We start from the raw sequence: 20,439 nt of genomic DNA on the forward strand, positions 1-20,439 counted from the left end.
CCCTCTAGATGAAAGATGTTTGTCAAGTCTTTCTAGAAGGGGCCTATTGATACAGTTCAACAATGTCTAGATTCCAAGGAACAATGGACAAGTCTTGACCATTGCAGCCTGAGATAGTACAATTGGCCCAAAACTTAAAATTTTCTTGTTTCTTTGGCTGTTTTTTGCTTGAAAGTTTTTGTTTGTCCCTATAATGGGAAATAGGATATTTTTGTTGTTTTACATTGCTAAAACATGATATTTTGAAGAGTCTCACTAGATTTGAGATAAACTATTTGAACAGAGTGATGGTAGCATATGTCCTTAATCCCAACACAAAAAAAGACAAGGACAGGCAGATCTCTGAGTTCTGGATCAGCCTAATTCCACAATGGAGTCAAGGCAGGAACCCACCACTGATAAGAGAAAGCTTCTTCTTGTAGCCCCAGCTATGGGGGAAACATGGTCAATTTAAAATTTCCTATTGCCATCAAAACAGGTTGATGTTTTCTTAGGCCAAATGCCACTAGCTCTATATGGACCCAAGGTTAGGCTGCAGGACAAACATACAAACTACACGCCTCCCTCAGCCAAAAAACTGAATACTGATTAAGTTGAGATATCACAATGCCCTGAGAAGCCAGCTTAAATGTGAGACACTATCATGAGGGACATGTAGTGGTCACGCCTGACACAAAGAGACACAGGGGACTATACAGGTGAAAAAATACATGCCAGCCTAAGTTAGGTCCCAAAATACAAAGGCTCTAAAGTTATAAGTACCCATTCCAAAAAGAAAAGAGACAAGGCAAAGATGGCCACAACAAATGTACAAAAACCCAGGTGCAAGATATCTAGGGCATACTTAAACTCTAAAGATAAAAGAGTTTATATAGGGCTGGAGAGATGGCTCAGAGGTTAAGAGCACTGTCTGCTCTTCCAAAGGTCCCGAGTTCAAATCCCAGCAAACACATGGTGACTCACAACCATCTGTAATGAGATCTGATGCTCCATTCTGGTGTACGTGCAGGCAGAACACTGTATACATAATAAATAAACAAATAAAAAAAATTTTAAAAAGAAGCTAGCTACTTCAAAAAAAAGAGTTTATATAAAGTTTGCTATAAAGACATAACTATCCATTCCATATGAAAAAGGGAGCAGGGCAAAAGAGGTATAGCAAATGTAGAACCCAGGCCCAAACCTCTAAACAGATACAAGGCACCTAGGGTGTGCATAAGCATTGAAAGTAGAAAGGAATTTATATAAAACTTATTTAAAATGTAATGACTTTTCTATTGCACAAGACAACTGGCTTGTCACTTCAAATGTGAGGCTTTCTCTTGGTAGACAGGTAGCAGCTAGGCCTAATACAACAGGTGCCCAAGATCCCAGAGGAAAATAGTAGATCTATACAACCTTGTTTGATTTCACCGTAATAGTAAATCTCTATACATAGCTAATAGTTCTTGTTGTCTACAAAATCCCCATCACATGTACATGTCATCCTCTCGTATGACGTGAATGAAAATTTACAGATACCTTTTCTTCTGCTCAAAGAGCAGAAAACCATTCTTAATTGATCTGTGCATCCTGCACATCTCATGTATTTATAATTTTAGGACTGTCTACTGCTTATGAGAAATCATATGTCTTCAGAACAAAAGAACTGGACACTGATGACTCTGGATCAGACCTGACAGGATTCATCCTCCAACATTCTGAGACACTGACACATCTGTTACAGCATCCTGCATGTTCCAGCTTCAACCACCTTGGCTGCTATTCCTCATCAGAGCCTGCTCTCAGGAGAGCATTGAAGAAAGCTACTGATATCAATTGGTCCAGCATTTCAAAGTGTTCCAAACAGGACTTCTGTTAAGCCTGAAATTTCCCAACATTTAGAGACTGGCTCACAAATGGTACTGCTAGCTTGCTTAACCATTTTTTCCCAATTTTATTTGGGCCTCCCAAAAGGAATTCTATGCCCCCAAATCAGCAAGAAGCAACCTTAAAAGATCATCACCCTATTTCTTTAGAGGGGGTTTGGGTGGGTTTTTTGGTTGTTTTCTTAGGCTACAGATGTTTATTGTCATTGGGAATTGATTATAGGAGGTTAGATTCAGGGATTTCTCTCTTTTCCTTTCCTTTCTCTGTCTTTATTTCTTTCTTATGGATATAGGGGTTGAAAAAAATATGGGAAAATATAGAAAAATATATAGATACAATAGAACAAAAAGCAGATTATTGAATCTACTCAACTTAAGGCTTTGTTATTCTCAAATAAATTTATTTTTAATTTGTTGGCATAAAATTGTGTATATTGATGCAAAAATTAGTTTATTTTTGATACATTGATATAGAATTCAATTTTAAGGTTTTCTTAGATATACACATTATATACAAATTAGTGGATAGTCAATCAGATTCATGATCATGTCAAATACTAGTCTAATTTATCACAATAATATACTTTATAGGTTTAACACATAGATATGATTCTATAGATAGATTATATAAAGATAAATAGACATTAGATAGATGTGTGTGTGTGTGTGCGTGACAGAGAGAGACAGAGAGAGAGAGAGAGAGAGAGAGAGAGAGAGAGAGAGAGAGAGAGAGACAGAGAGACAGAGAGACAAAGAGAAAGAGACAGAGAGACAGAGAGACAGAGAGAGAAGGTATTCAAAAACCTCAGAGACCTACAGAATATGGCATTTTAAAATGCTTTTATTATTTTAATGATTCTTTGACAAGACATGTCAAATCCTGGCAACACCCTGCCTATCTCAAATAAGATGATAAGCATTGACAAACTCCCTTATGGAGATGGCTTCAAATGTGGCAAAGCCATAAGCTCCACCTCCCCCCAAAAAAAGCCCTCCTACCACAGACAGAATTCTAAAATGGGCACGCTTGGATGCAGGCTGACTTGACTTCTGAGCTTTTCCTAGACAAGGTAAGCAAGTCCTTAATAGTTCCTGCTTCATAAATATATCAATCAGATATACTGAGTCAGAAGGCTGAAGATGATACTCCAATGTTATGTGGCTGTCCAGGTAGCAAACTGTCTCTGTTGTTTTTTGTTTTTTGTTTGTTTGAGGTGTTTTTTTAAGCAGCTAACCTGCATTTCCTGTTTACTTACGTAATTAATTTTATTCCTTCTCAGATCTCTAATGGGGTTGAAGACTAAATTATTATAGTTTTACCATTAAGCTTAGTTGTTTAGGAATTTAAAAAGATGTATTAAGATCTAGAACAATGTTTTAGGCTAATAGGTTGATAGAAAGTAATTTAGATACAAAACTTTAGACTCTCGTAGATAGACTAGATAATATTTTCTCTTAAGTGGCTAAATGCATTTAGACTAGACATTGCTAATGTAACTCTTACCTAATAGTTTTCATAACTTCCATAATTATTATTGTATTTTAGTCTATTATCGAAATAAAATGATCCATTTTCTAGAATTAAAGAGTGAAATGTAGGCATAATATTCTTGTGGACTACATACAGTTTACCTTTGTTCATTCAAATTCTAATTTCTCTACCCTACTATCTGGTTTCAGTCTGGACACTGCACTGTGATGTTTATTCTAAGTATCTTCTGTGTCAAGTTTGTGTAAACATGCCACCATATTTTCTCTGTGTTGCCAATAAAAGCCAATTAGCCAATGCTGAGAAATACAGAGATTAGGGTGGGGCATCCTAGTCCAGTGAGGAAGGGAGAAAGAATAGGAAGGACAGGAAGGATACACATGGAGATGGTTAGGAAACACCAAGGTGAATGAGCCAAGCCGGACCTAGCATATGAGTGAAAAGCAAGTATAATGTGGGAAGTCTGAATGGTAGGAAACTATACTAGCTTGGAGGTTTATGATAGAGTAATTAGTATGCATCATTGTGTTCTAGTCTAATTAACTAAATCCTAGTCTCTCTGTGTGGTTATTTGGATATAAAGCTGGATAAGGAGTAACCATTGATTAAAATAATAAGTCAATATTAAGTATTAATAATCCTTCAACAGGTACAGGTGGGGGGGGGGACAAGGGATGAGAAAGGGAGAGTAGGACCAAGAGGAGAGGAGGTAGGGGCTATGATTGGGGTATAAAGTGAATAAATAAATAAATATTTTAAAAACATGGGGCATATACTATAGAAGACTAAATTAACATAAGCCCATAATCAAAGAAATCCACTAGAAATATATTATACTTGTTTATATTAGAACAGATGAAAATAAAATCTGAAGGAAAGGCAAAGAAAAAGAGAATATAAGTATGTGAAACTCACTGCAATTGGTAATGATAATATGTCAAAAAATTAGGCAGTTCTAGCCTGTGACGACATAATAGATGTAGTGCATATGTAAGAGAGAAATCCTTGGAAAAGTAAGAAAATGACTTCATTTGGGAACTATATGAAGTGTGACCTAACTATGTAAATTTCAAGTAAGCAATGCAATTCCTGAGTTTTAGTTACAAAGAAAGGTCTGTGATATAGTTTTGACTGGGATAGGAAACAGTCTTGCCAAAAGTAGTACAAGTCACAGGACATGGAGAATAAGCATAGTCCTATTGTCAGGCAGGTATTCATCAGCTGTTTACTTGATTGTAAGCACTTGGATTGATGTATATGAGCTTGGATTTCTTCACTCATAAAACAGAAACAGCAGCTACCTAACTAGTTACTGATATGTTAAGCAAAAAGAGTTTATTTTTTACAAGACATTAGACTTAATATCAGAATGATGAATCCAATGGACACACTTATATTACAAACAAGAATATAGCTGTGTTCTTACAAATAAGTATTCAAGGGACCCAACTTCAAGCCCTTCCAAAGTGCTACTCTGAGAAGGGTGTGCACTCTTCATCCACTTACTGTTCATGGTTTGCCAAGCTTTAGCCCTCAAGGTGAAGACACTTTTTATGCACTCACAGTTTTATCAAGATACATCCATTTGGACTTCCCTTGTATTTTGGCAAACAAAAGGGATTCTCTAGGGCTTATTCTGAAAGTGAGGGTTGCTGCTTCTAAAAGTTGTCAAGGTGGATGTTGGGAGAGCAAAGAGCTATGCAGTCATTTTCAAAGGAAACATTTGATGCCCTACAAGAGTACCTCCAAGCTTGAAAAGCAGACAATTTCTAGTTATTCTAACTAGAGTATGCAAATATCAAAATATCTGGTTCTAGAACCACTGAGCTATGGATAAGTTTGGTATTTTGTTCCGTGTCGAAATTCTCAGAAGACAAAACTGTTCCCAGAACAGATTGCTCATTTCATTTTCTCATTCAAAAAAAATTTAAGAAAAATTACACACCTATTTCCAGGCAAAAGTATTCAAAATTCTGTGAGTAAAATTTACATAAGAAGATGGGGAGTGCTGGCACACACCTTAGCCTAAGCACTCAGGAGGCTGAGGCAGGTGGATCTCTGAGTTGGAGGCCAGCCTTGTCTACAGAGAGAGTTCCAGGACAGCCAGAGCAACACAGAGAAACCCTGTATTAAACCCCTACGCAGATCTAGCCAATGGTCAGAACATTCTCCACAGTTGAGTCGAGAGTGGGATATGACTTTCTCACGTACTCTGGTGCCTCACATTTGACCATGTCCCCTGGAAGGGGAGACCTGGTGGCACTCAGAGGAAGGACAGCAGGTTACCAAGAAGAGGCTTGATACCCTATGAACATATACAGGGGGAGGAGGTCCTCCTCAGGAACAGTCATAGGGGAGGGGAATAAGGGGAAAATGGGAGGGAGGGAGGAATGGGAGGATACACGGGATGGGATAACCATTGAAATGTAACAAGAATAAATTAATTTTAAAAAATTGAAAAAAAACAAAAAACAAAAAAAAACACAAAAATCTACACATGAAATTTTAAAGGCATTCTTGTCTTTAAGGTACCCCTTACCTTGATCTTTATTCTTTGAAGTCTTTTGCGCTCAAGCCATCCCCTGATATATGCTTGTATAATGGTGATCTGTTTAATAATTCTCTTAGTAAATACAATTTTGTTTCTTTTCTGGAACAATTGGTAAATTTCTATGTGTGGTCCAATTCTTTTAACTTTGTTGCCATCTTTATCAGATATTACAACATTCTTTGACCTAAAAGATGTAAAAAAAAAAATTCTTAGAAATAACTAGAAAAATAAACACATCTACACACACACACACACACACACACACACACACTTTTCTGTAATTTTTTTCTAATTTGAGGCACATTCTTACTAGGTTGATCAAACTGGCCTTGAACTCACTGTTTCCCTCGCAGGTATTGAGTTTTTGAATGACCTGCCTCAACCTATACAGAAGCTGGAATTAAGGGGCTTTACTATTAGATCAGCCTTCAGTGGCAAATCTACTCACATAAGAAAGACACTTGACTTGAACATAGAATTTAATATATAACATCATGTAATGATGTTGATAAAGTTCTCAAAGAAGGACGAAGATGCTGTAATCAATATGTCATTGCATAGCAGTAAACTTTTTTTTTGATGTAATTCTTTTTTTATTTTATTTATTCTTGTTACATCTCAATGGTGATCCCATCCCTTACATCCTCCCATTCTTCCCTCCTCCCTTTTTCCCTTACTTGCCTCCCCTATGACTGTGACTGAGGGGGACTTCTTCCCCCTTTATATGTTAAAGGAAGGAAATCCAAGAGAAAAGGAACTTTTCAAAGTTGTTCACACCTATTCAAAGAGGTCAGGCTAGTCCAAATAATTTTCATCCCTTGCAGTTAAATTAGAATAGCCACTACTCTAAATAATTTAGTCGTGTGTGACTTATATGCCTACCCAGTCTGAAATTATTTCTGATGCTAGACCTGAGACAGGCAGCAGTGAGGGAAGCAGGGTCAGTGGACTGCAGGATAAACCACAGAGGAATCATACTAGAAACGGTGATGAGACTTCAATCCTAACATGAATAAACCTACAGCAGTGATGGTAAGCATAGAAGAAAATGAGAAACTCTCTGCCATTGGTACGTACCCTTGGCAACTACGCATCTACATGTTTTTCTTCATAGATATGATTTATTTTTAACATGCGACTGTTTTTCAATATCTCTCAGAGTCTACTTCTCTTTCAAATTCTTAGCATATAGAAACTAAAAAACAGTACTACTGTATGACTCCTGGGCACATATCTAAAGGAGAGGCACAGGGAAGCCTGCTCACCACAGCTATCTCTTCTGCACTAACAAGCCTTGGAATTTCACAGCCAGTTTTCCTAATTCTCAGAGTAAATTTCTAACTGAAACTGACTTTAGTTTTGCTTTATTTTCTTCTAGCCTATTTTTATTTTTGCATTAATTAGATTCTTGAGCAAGATTCTTTGTTTTGTTTTACACCTGGTTATTATTTCTCTTCCCTTGGTCTTTGAGGAGTTGGAAGTCTGATTTTGATATCTGATGTGGCCATCAAAGCTTGGTTGTCAGTAGATAGCAAGGAACCTCAAATCTGTCTTTTGTAATTTTACCTAGAGTTCATCTTGAAAGCTATGTTATCTTCTAATATGTACAGTATTGTATGTCTATAAATACCAATATCACACCATTCTCGAATGTGAGTTTCAATACCATTCATAAATTATTCTGTAGATAATTAGAATGTAGATCATTCTTAGATTTTGCGAGCTGAAGGTCCTGGACACCGGCTGCTAGAGGGTGTCTTCTCAATATTGTAGGAAAACTTTTCCTGTAACATCTTGCATAAACAAGAGCTGGAGAGTGAAATATCTGTTGCCATGCCAATGCAGACAGGGGAATTTCACAAAACCACAATCCAAGGTCACCGAACTACAGCCAGCCAGTCAATGGATTCTGAGAGAACAGGATTTTAGGACCCAGGGGTCCAGGAAACATTGGCTTCTAGACAGTATCTTCTAGACATGGCAAGGAAAGTACATTTATGAAATATCAACAGTATGGTTGTTTGGCAGCATGAACAGGAGAAACTCCTCAAGGTCCCAGGCCCAGATGAAGAGTTAGAGGGGTTCAATAGCTGTTGAAATAAGGGCAAGCAGATTCCTCCACGAACAAATGATCAGCACAGTAGGTCGCAAATACAAACACAAACACACACACACACGCACACGCACACACACATGCAACACTAACAAGACATCATGAGTTTGGAAGGGAGAGGTGGTCATAGTAGGAGTTGGGGAGGGAGGGGCAGGAGTTATGTAGCTGCTGAGCTCATGCTTAATATTTTTCAAAACATTTTTAAAGAAATGCAAATATTTAAAATATGTTGGAAATGATTATTTTAAGAACTGAAAATTTAAAGAACACTCCTTGCCTTAGGGCCCAAGTATACAGACATCAATCAGCAATGGATGGATAATAACTTGCATTTAAAGCAAAGGGAAAGTTGAGAGGGAATAATGTATACAGGACTTCCTGGGGAAACTTGAACTATTCTCTTTTTATTTTAATTTTTTAATTTATTCAGATTACAACTCAATTGTTATCCCTTCACTTGTATCCTCCCGTTCCTCCCTCCCTCCTGCTTTCACCCTATTACCCTCCCCTAGGTCTAAGACCGAGGGGGACTTCCTCCCCCAACTATATGGTCATAGGCTATCAAGTCTCAACTTGGTAGCCTGCTTATTCTTTCTTTGAGTGCCATCAGACCTCTCCACCAAGGGAGGTGGTCAAATATGGAGGACCAGAGTTCATGGCAGAGTCAATCCCCACTCTCCACATAACTGTGGAATGTCCTGTCCATTGGATAGATCAGAGTAGGGGTTCAATGTTTACTACTTATATTGTCCTTGGTTAGTGCAATAGTTTGAGCAGACCCCCCTGGGCCCCAATCCACCCATCACAATGTTCTTCTTGTAGCTTTCTAGGACCTTCTGGGTCCTTCTATTTCCCCATCTCCTATATTTCTCTTACAAAGAGTCTCAGTAGGATGACCTCACATCTGTCCCAATCTACTGGTAAGTGAAGACTTTCGTGGGGCATGCCTTTTGAGCTAGTGCCCAATTATAAGTGAGTATACATCATGTGAATCTTTCTGCTTTTGGGTTAACTCACTCATTATGATCATTTCTAGTAAGAACTATTCTTACAAATAAAAATTCTAAAAAAAAGCTACAAAATATACTAAATTTGGACAAATTAACTTTGATGAGTATAATAATGAAATAGGTAAAAGCTTACAAATTCATGGCTATAAAATATTATATAGAGTGGCACATAATTTAACTCAACAAGAGGGCTTGTCTAGCATGTACATGGCCCTGAGACTGGTCCCCAACACTGAAAACCCAATCACAAATGTTACACAGGTTAGATAAAAAGAAAGAGTAAAATTTAGTGTGAAATCTTTTCTGTTACACTGACAAGCTGATTTGCAAATTGTCTCCTCCTATTTTGACAGAGGAGACATTTTCCCACCTTTAATATAATTTTTCTAGATAACAAAAAGTTCCTGATATGCAAAAACATTCATTTTGTTAATGCTTGTAAATTCTTTCCCTCCTTTTTTGTGACTGATTTTTGCACAGTTTGGTATCCCTGATATTTATCTGAAATGCTTTCTATTTTACTTTGTAAAAGTAAACCTACAAGCCTTTCCTGGAGTGACATTATAAAGCCATGAAGTTTGTCACTGTCCTTGGGGTCAATAATATTTTCTTATTTTCAAGTGATGGATGGGATGGCTACATTCCTAAGGAACTGATGTAGAGAAACAGTGGTTATTGGGGATTCCTGCTGAACACAGCCAGTACCACTCATTTAAATCTCCAAAAGCCCATACCTGCCTTCCCTCAACATTTCCCCGTACGCCCTGTGATAAGGTACACACAAGTCATCAAGTGTGTTTTCTGAAAGGAACATCACAAGTATGACAGTTTTATGAAGACTGTATTCTCTTAACAATTTTTCACAGGAAGAAATGGATTATGGGTACAGGTTTTTTCAGGTTAAAGCTGAGGCTACAACCATGCATCTGCTAAATGAGGGGAAAGGACTGACTAAGACATCAGTGTGATTTCTCACCCAGAAGCAGAAGCTTCTTAATAGAAGATCATCAAAATGACCATTAATTTATAATGCCTATTTTCTAGCAAAGTTTGAGCAAACCCCTTTGAACCCCTACATGTAACTTATTAATTGCTTTTACTTGTACATACTAGAATACAGAAATCATTCTAACTAGTTTGTCAATATTCAAGAAAACAAATTTCTAACAATATTTTGTATGCATTGTAAATTATGAAATTAGCATATATACTAATAGAAATTGAGAATACATGCTACTTTACTTTATGTATGAAATAAATATGTAAAAATGCTTTTACTGAGTATTTTTATTATTTATTGTCTACGTGTTTTTTAATTTTTAGTAAGAATCATAGCTGGATGTGGTGCCATTGCCTGTAATTTCAACATTTAGGAGGTAGAAGGAGGTGTGGTAGTTTAAGTCTAGCCCAGGCTACATTGCAAGTCTGAGGCCAGCCTAGGGTAAAAGAGACTAGGATTAACTCAAAAAAAGAGGTACCAGCCGGAGAGGAAAGGAGTGCATGGGAAGAAAATGGAGTCAGGAGTGAATGAGAGCAGAGGATAAGACATGTATCTATGAGCATGACATGCTGGACTCCATTACCTTGTACGCCACATTAAAAATGCATTAAAAAGATAACAAGACACTAAAGGATGGCTCATTCTTCCAGAAGGAAGTACTACTGCCTTCGCTGTGTCATCTGATGCTACATTTCACATAATATACATTTCTGTGTTTAATTATTGTCCTTCATGTGTTAATAAATTTGGTCCAATAAAGCAGCATTCAAGCATCAGCTGCTGAACAAGGCTATGTGTCCCCAAACTGTGTCTATGAGTGAGTCTTCATCTTCAAGGAAAACGTAGATCTATAAAATAACTGCAATTTCAAACTCTTTTTGGTAAGCTACGACTGTTTACAAAAATTGTTTTAACTAATCCAGTGCTAGTTTTTATAACCCGGGATATAAATTTGAGCACCAGTTAGTGATTTAGCTGCTGACCACCTAATACTATACATGAATAACATATGAACAAGCAAAAGAAGTTAGCTACTTTCTCTCACATACCTTAGATTTGTACTCATTTCCTGAATGAAAAAACTAGTAGCTATTTTTAAGGCTCCAAATCTGTCTTCATAAAATTGTGTCGAAATCAATTCAAAAAAAATGTATCCTTAGGAAATGATATTATATCCTCATAAAACCAAACATATTTTATATTGTCTCACTATATATCCTGATTTAGGAATAATAATTTCTAAGTCTGGCTTGTGATAATCTAACAGAGTACATTGACAATCTTATTATGTTCTCCAATAAAGTTTTATTGTCATTAATTAAAACATAAAGATAGTTCTTCGACAATTTTCTGAGAAATGTAACAGAAAATGTTGCAACAACAACTTTGTTAAAATAGAACTAATATGGCATCATTTTTTTTCATTTTCAAAATTAAAAGGGAAGCAGTGCACAAAACTACCAAATTTCATTAAAAGTTTTTATTAAAGATTCTAGTCCCTTTGATATAGGAAGGTATTCTTCAGGTTGCAAAAAGAGAAAGCTGGACACCAACCAGACACAAAACCCTCGACCTGCAATCTGTCCTACCTACAAGATGTGCTAATGCAATGGGGGCACAGAATGTATGGGAGTGGCCAACCAATGCCTGGTTTAACTTAAAGCCCACATGATGAGAGGAAGCACATGCCCTACCCTGCCCGAATGGCCCGGAACCAGGAACCAGGATATTGGATAGCCCAGAGAACTAGTGTAGAACCGATTATGACTGCTTAAAAAAGAAAAACAAATCATATTCTACTAAACTCATAGGTCAGTGCCTTGTCCAGTTATCATCAGAGAGGATTCCTCTGACTGCAGATAGAAGTGAGTGATTCAGAGGCTTGCTGAGAGTCTAAATTGGAGGTGCCCGTTGGGTTCCTCCCATCAGAGATGGGGGCCCTCATTAAAAAAAAAAGGTAGGGGAAACTGTAGGAGTCAGAGAAGATAGAGGACACCAGGAGAACATAACCCACTGAACCAACTAAGTGGTACTCACGTGGGCTCACAGAGACGGAAGTGGCAAGGGAGGGTATCTACCAGGTCTTCTGTGTGTCTTATGGCTGTTAGCTAGGTGTTTGTACGGGACTACTAAGAGTGAAAGCAGGTATGTCCCTAACTCTTTTGCCTGCTCTTGGGACTCTTTTCCTCCTATTTAGGTGCCGTGTCTAGCATCCATATGAAGGCTTTTGCCTTGTCTTATTGTATCATGTTTTGTCATGTTTGTCTCGGTTGTTGTGTCTTAGAGGCCTGCCCTTTCCTAAAGGGAAATGGAGAAGTGGTAGATCTGGTAAAGAAGGGAGGCAGATGGGAGATGGCAGGAGGGGAGGGATGAGAGTGAGAGAAGAATCTATTTTTATATTTTAAAAGTTTTATTAATAAAACAATGCCAACATTATTTTTGGCTGTATAGAAAACTCAAGAAAGTGACTTGCTGTTATGAGACTAAAAGCTAGTCACTACAATTTCTGAAAATTATGGGAAAGCCACATGCATGAAAATATCCACTGTGACTTCATTTACAATGGATGATTTTTATAAATATCTGTCAGTTGTTAGATTAATTCAATAAATGATAAAGTCACAAAACCAATATTGATTATGTAATAATGTGAGAAAAGTCTTATAACTTCAAAATTTGACATTAGGAGAATAAAATTACTAGGCTACATGTATTAGTGTTTGTAACTTTTGTTTAAAACGCATATAAACAAGAGTAGGAAGCAACATGCCACAATATCTCTGCAGTGCATTAGCAGTGCTCCTAAGTCACAGGCAGATCAGATTCCTGACAGAAGAAATGCCCACCTTGCATGATTCTGACTCATCGTCTCTAAAGTCTCAAGCAAATATTCCATTAATCTATAGACTGCAAAGAAAGCATTGTTGTAAAGGAAAAGTGGTTGTTATTAGTTTTTGCCAGATCTTTTGAAACAGGCCAGCATACAATGCATATTTCCAAAGAAAAATACACTTAATTACAAATTCAACAGGATTAGCAATAGTGGCTTTCTTTAAGCCTTAATTTCGCAGTTTCTCCTTTAATCCTTAAAACAGTTATCTCAAAGGAATTTGCTATTCTTATTTCTGAGAGAAATTGGGTGATCTTCTAATCTCACTAAGACAAAATGTAATGCCCTTCTACTCTTTGTGATAAAAATCTCAGGGAACAAAATTATGCAGCTTTCATTTGATTATTAGTGTTCATAGTACATGAAAGATGAAGTCACAGCCAGGTGTGGTGCTACACCCCTTTAATCCCAGCACTCAGGATGCAGAGACAGGCAGATCTCTGTCAGTTCGAGGCCAGCCCAGACTACAAAGTGAGTCCAGGACAGCCAGGGATCTATTATACAGAGAAAGCCTGTCTCGAAAACAAAACAAAAAGAGAAGGAAGGAAGAGAGAAAGAAAGAGGCAGTCACATCAGATATACATGCTCTTTTCCTGTGTTCACTCAGGGTCTGAGGAGAGGAGAAGGTGATTGTGGACACTGTTTTGTGGCCATCAGACACACAGAGGCCACAGGACCCCTTTGAATTAGAGAATCCACAGTAACCAGCCTTGGCTTTTCCCTCCAAATGAAAATTTGAAGTCTCTGTTCACCATGTCTCAAAAATGTTATAAAGGAAGAAATGACACTTTTTATGGAGATTCTTGGCCACTAAAGAGTTATATAACTATCCTTATAACAATAAAAACATGATTAGAGGCTAAATATAAAAACAGAAGCCACCTTGAGAGACCACCCTGTTTGTCTGCGCAAAGACCAAAGAGCCATAGCTGCAATTGCAGTTTTCACTTGATGTTGACAAATATATAATCAAACTATCACATCAAATGGGTTTCAGAAACAGAAGTAACCATTAAGTAAAATTGCATGTGAGAAAAGATGCAAGAAATTAATAAGTAAGTTAATTGTGTCTGAGCATTATGGAGCCTGAGTTTCACAAACATTTGAATAGGGAATATCCGTTAACTGCTAGTGCTTATATGATCATATATTTAACACTAAATCACTTTTAGAGATTGATTGCTTCAGCTATTGCTACTACCCAGTTTTGGCTGATATGCAAGTATTTTGTATGCCTCATTTATAAAAAGCACTGTTTGTCCATCTGTTCATAGGTTGAATGTGATTAAATGGAATTGAATGTGATTATTTTGGCTATTTTAAAGTTAAATACTTTTTAAGCTGGAAATACATAAAAAAATCCAGTCCAGGTTGCCAAGTTCAGAACTACACTGAAAGACTGATGATGAAACATACATACATACATACACACACACACACACACACACACACACACACACACACACACACACACACACACCGCCCTGATTCCTTTTCCAACCTGCGTTATCACAGAGCAAATATCACTACTTTACTGCTTAGACTAGCATGCCTGCTCTGTCCAAATGCCTTGCAATTTAGTTATAATTTACACAATTTACTTTGATTTGGATCTTCTGCTACCAAGCTGTGTCGAGGGCTTTCATTTCCTGAATGCACAGCCTTGAAGCACCAATGTGTGATGTCCCAGTGCTTTGAATGTGGATTTGAAAGCAATCTGGGAATGAGCCAAACAAGTTAGTGGGCCACTTTAATCCCCTAAGTAAGGTCTACTTAGTAGGAAAACAGTGCATCCAATTAAACATGACTTTTAAGAAAAGGGATCTTCTGTCTCCATATTATCTATTTCCAGATCTCTCCAAGGGTTGAGCACTTCATGTCATCAAAGCCTGCTCACTTCAGAAATCAGAGGAGGTTCCTGGGACTTTCTAAAATGAGATGCAATCTTCCTGAAGTGGAAGATAATGTCACTTTAATTTAGGCAAAATCTTAAAGTACTTTAAGACATCAGAACGAAGTGTGTTTTCTTCTGAGCTTTCACCTCTCCTTGCCACCACTATTACTCAAAATGCTGTCCTGGGTCCCCACTTCTTCCGCATGATTCCCCCAAAGTGTCAATCTATTTTGACCACCCATGGATCTATAGTCTGTTTTAGCATAGCCATATTAAAAGATGGAGGCTGGCATCCTATTTGAGGTCTCTGAGAGTTTCTGAATTTCTAGACGTGTGTATTGTTTTAAAAACCTAAATAGATTTCTAGAACATTCCAGACAGTAAATGACTGAAGTCAACCAAAGAAAGAAGGGGCTTGGGAGACATGAGTCAGAAGCAATGCTCCCAGCATGTTTCTAATACTTAAGACAAGATAGGGTTGCTGCTGTTACTGCTGCTATTGACACTCAGACTCAATTTTCCAACAGTTTCCCCTCAAAATGTAATAGTGACTCTTAAATTCCAAGTTCATTTCAGATACTACAATTATTTCTTCTGCCTTAGCATAGAGAAGTGGTCTGCAGGAGCAGCATTCATGAATGAGAGAAAAGGATCATTTCACATGAAGTGCAGGGAAGACTGGGAACAGAGCGCTGTTCTGTTCATCCTGAACTGACTCCAACTCTGTGCCCAAGGTCCTGCTCTCTGGAAAAGCTCTTCCCAGCAGAGACATCTGACCCCCTTTGTGTTTACCTGTGGGTCACTCTAGAAAATTACCCTGACAGACATCCAGAAGGACTAATGTACTCATGCTGAAGGGGCTATGGGAGTCACTTTTCAAGAGCAGTCACCAGGCCCCCATTCTTTTGCAAGCTTGACTCTGAATAGGGAACCCAGTGAGTCCTTCTGATCTTCCTCTTGGCAAGGTGATTTATGTCTCTTGCAGCTGCCCTCTGGTTCCAACCCAAACTTCAGTCAGTTCTGACAGAAAGCTAGCTCTACTGACTCCCCTCTATCTCAGCTCCTCCCTCAGATGTGGGACTGATGAGGGACTGATTGCTGTTCAGGAACTCCACGGTCCTTGGAGGAGAATCATCAGTAATGAATGCCTTTACCAATTAAGTATGATTTACAATTTGACATTCCCTATGAGACATATCATTTAGGGCCTCTGGTTCCAACAAACAAAATATCTTCAAAACACAGACAGCAGCACTACCCAAAGGGTAGTAGAAACAGACCTCCTCAGAGCAGCAGCTCGGAGCTGAAAGGCCCCTTTCCTCAGGAAGTCATTGCAAGTCTGCTCTCTCACCTTTGGGACTTGAATTTTCCACGTTGGGCTATTGGTGTACTGATGTGCTTTAAAGGTAAGGACCTTATTGTATGCTTTCTTTCATTATTTCTTCCCCTTCAGGCATTTCCCTTCTGATTCCAGGCAAGAATCAGAGCCACCACCCTGTGCATTTCCCAGGGCCAGTACTTTCTTTACTCACTGCTGTGTCCTTTGGCAGACCTGAATGCAGATGTGTCTGTTCTGCACACATGGATGAGTATATAGATCAGGTCACCTTGGCTCCAGGGGAGAAAATCACCTGTGGTAGCTGCAGCCAACAGAGTCTCCTCAGTTTTCACAGAGATCCTCACTGTCAGTACCTACTCACTCTGTGTTTTCTTTGTCCCACATGACAGTGCAATGCTACTCTGATCAGACTAGATTTGCAGTCTAGGTGCTGCTTGCATAGCACTCACAGATCATATGGAGACATATGCTACATTGATCCACTGCTTCTTCCTGCTTGGATATAAAACATAACGTGAAAGAATGAACACAGGACCTGAAAAACACAGAGTCCACAATTAAGAGAAGGTCCCATTCAGGAAGTTGTCTCCTGTGGCAATGAGTTCAAGGCTCTTCCCCACTTTTTCTTCTAACAGATTTAGTATGTCTGGTTTCATGTCGATGCCTTTAATACACTTCAACTTTGTCTTGTACAGAGTGGTTGATATGGATCTATTTGCATTTTTTCTAAATGTAGACATCCAGTGAGACCAGCACCATTTGTTGAAGATGCTATCGTTTTTCCATTGGATGGTTTTGGCTTGTCAAAAATCAAGTGTTCATTGTATGGAATCCCAGCCAGATTCCAGGGGTAGTGCTGGGATTGTTTTGGAAGAGTAAAGGAATTGAAGGTTCCAGAGGGTTCAGGATCCCCACAAGTAGACCATCAAGGCTGGCAAATCTGGGTTAAAGGGGGCCTGAACAAACTGTTGCACCAACCAAGGACAACATATGCAGTGAACCTAGACCCCCTGTTCAGATCTAGACAATAGACAACTCATTCTCCATGGTTGTGGAGAGAGCAGTGTCTGCCTCTGACATGAACTCTGGTGTCACTGATTTGATCATTTCCCCTTGGTGAGGAGGCGTCACACAGAGGAAGAAGAAGCAGGCTATCTGGATGAGACCTGATAGGCTGTGGTCATATGGTGGGGGAGGAGAGCCCCTTCTGTCAGAGGTCTAGGGGAGGGAAATAGGACAGAAGAAGGAGGGGTGGGAACAGGAAGATACAAGTAAGGGGATGACAATCAGGATGTAATATCAATAAATTATAATAAATTTTCAAAAGGGGAGAAAATTCCAACATTTTGACACTAGCATTAAACAAGATATCAGTAATTACTTGACAGTATGGGTAAGCAGGCAAACTCAGTAATTACTTGACAGTTTGAGTAAGCAGGCAAACTCAAGGCAAGGGAAACAGAAACAACAATGAGGACACAGGTCAAGCCAAATACCACAGAATGACTTTTGGTTGCCCTAAACTTAGTTCCTCTTCTACTAGAAGGCAGTCATGGGGAAAGTGGACCTCTAGATACAGACTGGAAAAACAGGCTTAGAAGTGTGAAGTTTGGAGGCAGAGTGTTTCTGGCAGATGCAGCCTACTCTTAGTTACCTCATACCAGCTATAATAAGTGTGTGCTAGAGGGGTGGGGGTGCCTTCAAGGTGACCTACACAGCCTCTTGCAACTGACCAGACAGAGAACATTGGAAAGTAAGGAAATTATTCCAGGAGCCCAGATTAGCCTGGGAAAGGGCAGGAGGGTAAGGATTCAGTAGAGTTAATGTATCTTCTGGCTTACCAGTCAGTGTCTGCGAGTTTACTAGAGATGAAATAGTTTGTGCTAGACGGATTCTACTACCCTGAAGAGGAAGGACTGGCAGACTGCAGGAGAATGAGCCCAGAGCTAAGGCAGGATCTCATGAAGGAAATTGAAGCATCCTGTCAGTAGTTGAATCTTCTGGGCTAGCAAGAGCTATTTTCCACATTTATCTGTTGATTTGTCTACATTGAGAAGCTGGATAATGAATATGATGTGAGAATTCCAAATAATACCAAACATCTTCACTTTAGGAAACTGGAAAAATAAAATTTGCCAAGCATGGTCCTGTAAGGATAGTATCCAAGTCTATTCTCAGATTGATGGTGGCTGAGGATTTACACAACAAACCAAGTAATAAGTGTTAGGCCGAGCAGAAAAGGAGCAAAAAATGCCTTCCTAAACTCATTTGCTTTGTTAAGTGTTAATTATTTATTTTTATTTGTGTTTACTAGACTAGTGGACCAGGAAATGATTTTTTAACATGTCTAAATTTCCAGAAGGCAACTTTCAAGGGTTCGTACACAATCTTTAGATACAAATTGGGTATTAGTTACTTTCTCATCACGATGACAAAATATCAGATACAGGCAACTTAAGAGGGGAAGGATTAATCTTGGTCAGTATTAGTTAGTTTTTACTGTGAACTTGTCCCAATCCAGAAATAACTGGAAAGCAAGCCTCAATTCAGAACTTCTTGAGATGTGCCTGTGACTGTTAATTGATGTAAGACAACAGCCCATTACAGTTGGCACTATTCCCTCGCAGAGAACAAGATATAGGAACAGAAAGCTAGCTGAGCGCAAGCAAGCAAGTAAGCAGGTGAGCATGCCTACATGTCATTCCTCTCCGCTCTTGACAGTGAATGTCATGTGACCAGCTATTTCAGGTTCTTGCTTTTGACTTCTCTGCCATGCTCTACTGAACCCAGGAATTGTGAGCTAAAACAAATGGGGGGGAGTAGGTTTACTGCATGAATTGTCATTGGTTGGTACACAAGTTTGAGCAGACTCCCCTGGGCCCAGATCCACCAGCCTTGATGGTCTTCTTGTAGGTTTCTAGAATCTTCTGGGTCCTACTATTTCCCCATTATCCCATCTCTCTCTCATCTGTAGTCCTAATAGAAAGTTCCAGAATCTGTTCCAATCCCTCACTGAATTAAGACTCTCAGAGGAATTTCCTATTGGGCTAATGTGTAATTATAAGTGAGTATATACCATGTGTCTCTTTCTGGGTTACCTCACTCAGGATGATCATTTCTAGTTCCATCCATTTGCCTGCAAATTTCAAGATTTCCTTGTTTTTAATAACCGAGTAGTATTCCATAGTGTAAATATACCACAGTTTCTTTATCCATTCTTCAACTGAGGGACATCTAGGTTGTTTTGAGATTCTGGGTATTATGAATAAGGCTGTTATGAACATGGTTGTGCAAATGTCCTTGTTGTGTAGTGGAGCACTTTTAGGTATATTTCAAGGAGTGGAATAGCTAGGTCTTGAGGTAGCCCTATTCCCAATTTTCTGAGAAAGTGTCAGATTGATTTCCAAAATGGTTGTACAAGTTTGCATTCCCACCAGCAATGAAGGAGTGTTCCCCTTTCTCTACATCCTTGCCAGCATGTGCTGTCACTTGAGGTTTTGATCTTAGCCATTCTGATGGGCATAAGATGGATCTCAGAATCATTTTGATTTGCATTTTTCTGATGACTAAAGATGCTGAGCATTTCATTAAGTGTTTCTCAGCCATTCAATATTCCTCTGTTGAGAATTCTGTTTAGCTCTGAACCCCATTTCTTAATTGGGTTACTTGATTTGGTGGTTTTTAATTTCTTGAATTCTTTATATATTTTGGATATTACCCCTTTGTCAGATGTAGGGTTTGTGAGAATCTTTTCCTAGTCTGTAGGCTGTCCCTTTCTTCTGTTGACAGTGTCTTCTGCCTTACAGAAGCTTCTCAACCTCTTGAGTTACCATTTATTAATTGTTGTCCTTAGAGCCTGGGCTGTTGGTGTTCGTTTCAGGAAGTTTTCTCCTGTGCCAATGAGTTCAAGGCTCTTCCCCACTTTGTCTTCTAACAGATTTAGTGTGTCTGGTTTTTCCATATGAAGTTGAGAATTGATCTTTCAAGGTCTTTTAAAAATTGTGTAGGTATTTTGATAGGGATTACATTGAATATGTACATTGTTTTTGGTAAGATGGCCATTTTTATTTACTATGTTAATACTCTCAATCCATGAACAAGGGAGATCTTTCCATCTTCTGATATCATCCTTAATTTCCTTCTTCAGAAACTTGAAGATTTTTTTCATACAAGTCTTTCACTTGCTTGGTTAGAGTTACATCTACATACTTTATACTATTTGTGGCTATTGTGAGAGGTATAGTTTCCCTAATTATTTTGTCAGCACAATTGTCATTTGTATACA

The 20,439-nt window shown here is 38.5% G+C and overlaps 1 protein-coding gene across 4 annotated transcripts in view; it reads right to left on the bottom strand.

Moving 5' to 3' along the window:
- IQCM (IQ motif containing M) overlaps nt 1-20,439 on the bottom strand; it is a 440,692-nt gene that overhangs the window by 197,359 nt on the left and 222,894 nt on the right. For all 4 annotated transcript variants that reach the window (XM_084755724.1, XM_084755722.1, XM_084755723.1 and 1 more), the window contains one exon: nt 5,897-6,092. In XM_084755724.1, the coding sequence (XP_084611850.1) occupies nt 5,897-6,092 (196 nt within the window). The remainder of the gene's footprint in view (nt 1-5,896; nt 6,093-20,439) is intronic.

This window comes from Acomys minous, assembly GCF_964271855.1.
Source record: "Acomys minous genome assembly, chromosome: 14".
Lineage (NCBI taxonomy): Eukaryota > Metazoa > Chordata > Mammalia > Rodentia > Muridae > Acomys > Acomys minous.